Here is an 8,502-nt window from a genome sequence, read left to right on the forward strand (position 1 = left end):
AAATCAAGAGTATGATCAATATCAAAATAACAGTACAACCACCTTGACCCACAATAGAGGATGAAATGCTATCCTCAATCACAAGATGCAAGAACCTAATCTTCTATTCAAAGATGGAGAAATATGAGGTAGCTACATCACCATATCCCTCATCAAAACTTGATATTTTTCATACTCAAAAGCAAAACACAGGAAGGCCACAAAAAGATATCGAAGAAACCAAGTTGTCTTATCATTAAGCAGAAGTGAGCAGAGACTGCTTGTTAGGTTCAGTTGTACAAGCAAACACCAAATGAAATGAAGAAGAATCCAAAGGTAAAGGCGTCATAAACAAAGAAAACAAGAAGCCATGGCAGTTCTCTAAATTTTTTTTTTCCTTTTTTTCTTTTTTTTACTTGGGGGTGGGGAGGGATGTACATACGACAAACAACCGAAGTTAATTACCTAATCGCTTTGCCTTCCAGTTCCAGATCACTAAAATATACCATTCAAGCCAACAAAGTGATTTTAAGCAACACTGATAATGTTATCCCCACTGTTGATACTTGAAATTCCTTGAAAAGCAGGGTGTTTCATTGACGAATTGGACGAGTCTGAAGGCAAAGCAAGGTTAAGAGAAAGAGCTCCCGAGTTTAATGTCGATTTCAAATTCAAGTTAAACTCAGGTGTGGTTGCACTGAGTGGTAAAACTTCAGCAGCAAGAGGATGGAGTTGCTTTGATGATGTATCAGTCTCCAGGTTTTCATGCCTCAGTGTGGGGTTTTCCATTGGAATTGGTACAGGTAAAATTGCAGGGCAAACAGACAAAGGAAAGGTTGGCATCACAGGATGATATCCATTTATGGTACAAGTGTCAGGTGGTGGAGGTGGCAACAAGGATTGCAATTGGGAGGAATTATGTTGAACTTGAATTTGCTCTTCCTCAGCAGCCACTTTTACCTAATGAACCCAGAAAAGGAATTACAGGTTAGGATCGTATCCAACTTACACTTATTGAAGTATTCTATTATTGCGGGCATATGTGGGACTAATTGTGAAATGACTAAAATCACTCCAAAACCTATTTCAATAGAAAATCTTTCAATAGAAAATCACATTTAAAAATGTACAATCAAACGTTAAATTGATTTTGAATGATTAAATTGGTTTTGAATGATTAAAGATATATTTGTGAGTGATTTTGAAACATTTCAAAATCACTTCCAAACATGTCCAACATCGCCGGAACCATTCATCATATCGTCTTGTTTGGTTTTGCCTATCCCTTTACTGCAATAATTGGTGGTTTTCTCATCTTTTTGAAGGTTGGTCAAGAAAAGCTAGAACAGGGAAGGAAACTCAGAAAGGGGATAGGTCATGAAACTTCACTACCTACCACGGGATAAATAAGCTCATGAACCAGTAGGTCAAAATCCTAGTTAGCCCCCACCCAAATGAATTCACTATTACGACTTGAAATCAAGATTTGCAACCTTACAGAATGAAACAACAGAATGCAGAATACTTGAAAAAACCAATCCATCCATATCAGTGGTGATATCAGTTATGAATTTAGTAAAGATGACAGTTACCGTATCAGTGGTGATATCAAAGAGGCTGGATCTACGGCGGCGACGATTGAGGTTGCTTCGGCGTAGAAAGTATTTTTGGGCGTGGCTAGCAACCTGAGTTGGGGTTCGAGTCTTAACAAAATTCCTCGAAATTCCTCTCCAATCTCCTTTCCCCACTTTCTGCAATCCCAGCAAGAAAAGCTTGTGTTCTTCCTCCGTCCACGGTACACCTGGAAATCATCCCCAAACATTAACAACTCAAAATTCCGAATAAACTGAACTAATCTACAAGCTTCCAAAATAAAACCTAATAAAAATCCCCAATAACCTATCAAGTGAAAAACTCGCCGACTTCAGTCATTTACACAACTACTCAAACACATCCTTCTCTCTACAAATCGTATCTAAAAATCACTTGATAAACACCAATTCAAAGAAAGGACAAGAAAAAACAGAGAAACATCAAACCTCGCTTGCGTTCACGCTCGCGATTCCCACCGGAATTGGGAACGGCATCATCCGCAGAAGCGTAACCAGCAGCGGAATCTTCCTTCCTATCAGCGGCAGAGACAGTGATCTTACTGTTACGGCTATTGTCATCAATGGAAGCTTCGAGAGGATGCTCATACTGAGAGAGATTGTTCATACTAACGCTCTTCCTCATCGGGTCCACCACGACTCTGACTCCAAACAACATGAATTCCTTGGTGACGCCGGCGGCATCCATCACGGCGGCTCCGTCGGCCGGCATCGGCATCGGAGGAGAAGAAAAAAGGGGAAAAGAAACGAGACGCACCGAAATTAAACAACAATATCAAAAGACAAGTGGTGTGGTGAGGATTTTGGTTCCGTCTATATATATAATGCGGCGATGACAATCATGGAATGGCTGTGGAAGTCGGTGTTTTAAATGCGATACGTGGCATTTTCTGGTTGGCTGTTCATGTTTTTTTTTTTAATTTTTGTGTGTATTTTCTTGTTGTCCAATTTATCAGTTATTAACTTATTATTATTATCACCATTTCTTTATTAAAATATGAACAAGAGAAGATAACAGGATTTTTGCAAATAAAGATTACTTTCTTTTCTTGTTTATTGTTTCTTTTATATATATATAACATATATATTAAAAAGAAATGTACTTGTATTTGATGCTTTTTTGTTACCATTTCCTTGTAAAATAAACCTTTCAAAATTGGTCATTATTTCTTATATTGTTCCTTATCTATTGTTTTAAATTAAAAATAAAAAGATTTAGATGAAAGTTATTTTTTTTTAGTACAATAACTAAGGGATGGGGAATTGAACCTCCGTCCCTGCCACTAATTCAAGACTCACTTGATTGATGAAAGTTAATTTTTAAAAATAAATTTATAATACTAAAGAAAATATTTGAATTCCTAATCAAATTTAGAATTTTTTTTTAAATGTGTTACGAAATTGACAATTAAAAAATTAAAAAACATAAAAATAATCAACTCATAGATATACATGATTCACTAACAGTGTGTTAGCAACGTCCACAGAGCATAGAGAACAATATTATTAGAGAGTGTCTTCTGAATATACAAATGACTTCTCTAGAGTTAGAGTTTATATAGCGCACTACTTTAGACCCTAGGGAGATATCATAAATAACCACAAAAAAGCAAATATGTTAAATACGATTTCTAAATAGGTTTTGAGGCGTTGCCAGTTAACAAATTCAAGACATACCGACAAAATATTTTTTTCTTTTGATTTTTAAAACTTGATTTGAATTTTGAAAAAGTTATTAAAAAGTATACAACAAAACTAAGAACTCGTATGTGAAAGTAGTATTTATAAGTTTAATTTTTTTAAAAATAAAAAATCAATTAATTATCAAATGAAATCTAAAAATAGATTACTTATAAAATAACTTGAAATTTCTCCAAGTGGAAGTGTAAGATTATTATTAATACACGTAAATATAAAAGTGCAAGTTTATATTTGATATGGTATTACCACGAGCTTTCATATTATTAAATCCAATCTAGCTTTCGAATTAAATAATATGTCCTTGTGTTTTTTTTCTATTCTTTTTTTAGTACTTTTTCTCCACCAAGTTGATGTCATAGTATATTTCAATGATTATAGAAATAAATATTTAAGTGGTTTAATACAACTTCACAATATTAAATTTCTATTTACGGCAAAAATTTTGAGTTGCTCAAAATTCACAAGAGTAAACTATTCTCATGCTTCAAGAGTTTTTTTTTCTTAATCACATTTCATTACAACTTCTCTTAAAAACGATAAAAACATTAGTAGAAGAAGATGATAAATGAGAAATACTTCCAATCTTATAATTCCAATCGTATTGATTAGTTATTAAGCTACATTAAATTAGTGGTGAACATAAAGGCACCGAAAATCGATCCGATCGATCGAAACCAACCAAATTGAGGTCAATCGAGGCTAGGACTCGGTCGATCGATTTCTTATTTTCATATTAAAAAAAAATGGAAAATCGATCGATTCAAATATATATAGTTATATATATATATATATATATATATATTAATATATATATATATATATATATATATATATATATATATATGAATATTATTTTTTAAAATTTTTTTCCTAAAAACTAAGTATAAAATAGCCTACTAGTATCAACCCAAGTCCAAACCTATTGCCTTAATATTGATTTTTTTTTATGCGGTCTAAATTTCAAGCCCATTACATGATTGATTTGAATTTTTTTCATAAAAAATGATGGTTTTAAATTAAAAAAAAAGTGTTACAAATTATATTAACCTAACAATAAAATTCATCATTTATTTTCATTCATTTTGGTTTTGCTTGAAAAAGAGATAGAAACAAAACCGATTGACCAACCTTTTCTTAGTCAATTTTTGGTGTCGATTTTCTCTTTAAATCGATATCAATCGACTGGTGCACAAGCTAATTGGATTGAAATTATTTGGATGAGATTTTTTAAAGTAAAAATATTAATTAAGAAAAAAAAAAAAAAAAAAAAAACCTAGGAAAGTAAAAGGATAGGGAAAAAGAAAGAATGGGGGAATTAGGGGTATCAAATCAACAATATATGGTTCAAAATGTTTACACATAGCCCAAGGTGAGATGAGTGGGACAAAGCATTAAATAACAATATCACATCACATGTAGAAGAAAGAAAGAAAGACATTTGTTTTACAATATTTTACTTTGCAAATTTGCCCCTTTTTACTTTTTAGTTTTTACCTTTTACCAATTAGTCAACACCCAACTTGTCAATTCCCAACAATGCTTCAATTCAAGAACCCAACCAGCTTCATTGAACCTATGCCCAAAAATAAATAGATATTTGGTGACCACCACTTTTGAGATTGTTTGGGTTTTACCATATATATATATTCATAAAGTAGGAGAATCTCTTGCTTTCCACTTTTTAAAGCTTCAATTTTATTTTAAATAATGTACTTGTAGTTTTGTTGTGAGTAATTAAATTTAGTGTATTTTTTAATTTTAGTATCTATTTGATTATTAATTTATCCTTCTAAAATTTAGAAATGGTATCAATTTAAATTCTAGATTAGTTATTATATTAAACAAAATTCTAAATTATTATAAGTCAGGTAATTATAAATGTGTCAAATTACATCACCAATGAGATTTTGTTTGATAAACGTTAATGTGTTATTTCGTAACCTCAAATTTGAGGTTCTTGTTCTCTCTATGAAACAACCATATTATGTCCACACTCAACTCCACTGGCGTATCCAGAAATTTCGTTGATGAGGAACTTTATATAATTTAATAAAAATAAATGTAAAGAATAAGACTTGGACTTGAGTCTAAAAGGGGCTAAAAAGTAAATTTACCGCTAGTCTAACTAGTCGTTTTCATATTATATATATATATAATAATATATTTATATATATATAATATAAGATTGAAGAGAATAACGTTGAGGGGGATCGAGCCCATCTGGACCCATACTCAATCTGTCCCTACTCAACTCGACAATTATATAAGGATGATTGATATGAACAAGCCATTCATAATCCTTTTAGAATTGATGTTCATCTCCGGGATTAAAACATTGTAAAATCCTTTCATAGTTCGGTATCTTGCTTCAATAATAAGATTTCTCAAATAATCTCAAATAACCCAATCTAATCATGCCAATGATCATTCTCCCGTCACATTGTATCAATGATAATATTAGTCTATGAAAGTGAGTCAATTTAGACATTTTGTTAAAATCATTACTACATTAATTTTCACATATATTAGATCATTTTTCATTCCTCTTCTTCCTTTGTTTTCTTTAGAAAAGTCATCTATTTAGTCTTTGAGTTTTGAAAAATATGTGTGTTTGATTCCTTAGTTTCAAAATGTACATTTATTTCTCGAGTTCTTAAAATACATATATTTGATCTATAAATTTTCAAAATGTTCATTTGTAGTCTCTAAATTTTTAAAAATGGGTTTAGAATATCTCTGTAATATTTTTTTATTATTTAAACTAGAAAATTGATTTTTAAAAAATTGTCTATTCTCTTTAAATTAATTTTTAAAATTTACATTGTAATAAAAAAAAAAAAAAACTTTACGGGCCTTTTAAACTCATCTTAAGCCTCGAGAACTAAAAAATTACTTTTTTTGGAAATTCACAAACTAAATATACCTATTTTAAAAAATTGAAAGATTAAAAATGTACAATTTAAAAATTCAAGAACCACACATATTTATTCTTTAAAACTAGGAGACTTAAAAAAAGAATTATATTTTTTTAACCATTTAAAAACGTAAATGTGAATTTAATAATAAGTGAGTTATGGAAAGTGTATATATAATATATATCCACTAAGTCCATCCTCCATGGCGGACCGCAAGAAAAACAAAAGCACCGTTCTTTAGGCTGTCTTTGCTTAGCAAAATGCCAATAAAACTAAACCTTTTTTTGTTTGTACAATTTTATTATGAACCGTTGGCTAAGCATATTCGTTTTTTGTCCATTCAAAAGCAACTAGAGTGAACAGAAGAGAAGAAGGCTTTCTTTAGGATTATTATTATTTTCTTTTTTTTCACATTATCTTCTTTAATATTTGTTGGTGCTACTTTTAGTAATATAAGCTTTTATAATGGGTGGGTTGCTTCTTGGAGGATAAATCAAGATAAGGTCTTGTGGGGGCACCCACCAACCATTTGGTTTTCAATTCATCATTCACTCAACTCATCACTCTTACACAACTTCGGTTTGACCTCAATTTTATTAGGACACGTGACATATAGCAAATAAGGAAGGACAACATAAAATTGCGGAGAATACGTCTCTAGTGGTTGGATAGCAAAAAAATTTTACTACCCATATTTAAAAGAGTTTGGTTGGATTAATTTTGTTTAAGTACTTAAAAATACTTTTTCTAATGAATAGTAAGTTCGAGCTGGCTCAAAATTATTATCACCATAACTAATAGAAGATTTTCCATTCATTTCTTGTATTTTACTGTTCTGCCCTTTTGTATTCTTCTACATTTTGTTTGTTATCTTTACATCAATCTATATTGAACATGTGTTCTCCTAATTTTCTATATAACAATGAGTACTCTACCTTTATAAACATACAGAGAGAATTATTATCAATATCCAAATATTACTTTGTGGTATCAAAGCTAAGATTCTCTTCTTCTTCTTTTTTTTTTTTTTTTTTTTTTTTTTTTTTTTCTGTCCAATGGCATCATCTTTCACGTTACCTTCAACATCCTTTCCAACGATTTTGTCAACAATATCCTCCACCATTTTACCAATTATATTGCAACAGTCTACATCATCCCTGCCACAAAATTCACCAATCGTACAACCTACTACCAGTCAAAATCAAACCCTGCCCCTCACTCCACCCATTGCCCAAGCTCGTCCTCCCCTAACTTCATCCCCCCCCCCCCCCGCCGCCAATAAACCCTAACTTTCCTATCAATCCAGGTCTTCATGCCTTTTAACCTACCAACGGCTTATTCCCTTATCCGGCTACTTAGCCATTAAATCTCTTGCCTCTACCACTGCAATATACCAGTTCGTTCCCCTCTCTTTCTCAACCACTGTCTATCAAACTCACTTATTTGAATGACCTCATTTGGAAAAGTCAACTTTTTAATTTTATCATCGCTTATGATGTTCAAGGGTTTATTGATGGCTCCATTCCAACACCACTTCAGTATCTTGATAAGCTCTGCACTCAGGTGAATCCTGACTTTATGGTTTGGCAACGGTTCAATCGCACGATCATGAGTTGGTTGTACTCCTCCTTGAGTGTAGATAAGCTTGCTGAAATTGTTGGTTGCTTGACTGCTTTCGAAATCTGGGATACTCTTAAAAGGGTTTATGAATCAACTTCTACATCCCAGATCATGAGTCTCCATTCTCAGCTTCAATGGATGAAGAAGGATGGACTCTCTGTTTGTATTGCTGATCCGTTGCAATTGGGGAGTCTCTTTCTTATTGTGATCATCTTGGATATATATTGGAAGGCTTAGATTTTGAGTATAATGCTTTCATCACAAGCATTCATAATAGGACTTGTCGTTGCCCACCCTTAGCTGATGTTAGGAGTCTCTTATTGGCTTATGATGCTCGGATGGAAAAACAAACGTTTGTAGATCAGCTCAATATGGTTTAAGCTAACCTCGCAAGTTTTTCCCTCTCTCCAGCTAAAAGACCCTTCAATCAACGTCCTCCTTCCCCAGGTAAGCCTCCTTTAGGTAACTTTGCTTCTCCTGGTTCCTCTCCCCATTTTGCCAATCATATGCCCCCCTTTCCACACCAATCTTTTGTTTACTCTAGTCCTGCTTGTGAGCAATTTCCTCCTTCATATTGACCTCCACACTCAACTCATCTTCAATGCCAAATTCGTGGCAAATTAGGCCCCACAGCTTATATGTGTTATAACAAGAATAACCCTGCATACCAACCTCCC

At 32.6% G+C, this 8,502-nt stretch overlaps 1 protein-coding gene across 1 annotated transcript; it reads right to left on the bottom strand.

Moving 5' to 3' along the window:
- Nucleotides 1-208: 208 nt before the first annotated feature.
- On the bottom strand, nucleotides 209-2,388 carry LOC120083219 (transcription factor MYB1R1-like). The gene is made up of 3 exons (XM_039038878.1): nucleotides 2,019-2,388; nucleotides 1,572-1,780; nucleotides 209-939 (listed from the first exon to the last, which is right to left on the bottom strand). The coding sequence occupies exons 1-3, from the start codon at nucleotides 2,305-2,307 to the stop codon at nucleotides 508-510; spliced, it is 930 nt and encodes a 309-aa protein (XP_038894806.1). The 5' UTR covers nucleotides 2,308-2,388; the 3' UTR covers nucleotides 209-507.
- Nucleotides 2,389-8,502: the final 6,114 nt, after the last annotated feature.

Source organism: Benincasa hispida, chromosome 8 (assembly GCF_009727055.1).
Source record: "Benincasa hispida cultivar B227 chromosome 8, ASM972705v1, whole genome shotgun sequence".
Classification (NCBI taxonomy): Eukaryota; Viridiplantae; Streptophyta; class Magnoliopsida; order Cucurbitales; family Cucurbitaceae; genus Benincasa; species Benincasa hispida.

Excerpts from the sequence above, each read along its gene's own strand:
- LOC120083219 (XM_039038878.1), bottom strand. The coding sequence starts at position 2,307 with ATGCCGATGCCGGCCGACGGAGCCGCCGTGATGGATGCCGCCGGCGTC. Across the intron at positions 1,781-2,018 it reads CGAGCGTGAACGCAAGCGAG|GTGTACCGTGGACGGAGGAA; the intron begins GTTTGATGTTTC and ends GATGATTTCCAG. Across the intron at positions 940-1,571 it reads TTGATATCACCACTGATACG|GTAAAAGTGGCTGCTGAGGA; the intron begins GTAACTGTCATC and ends TGGGTTCATTAG.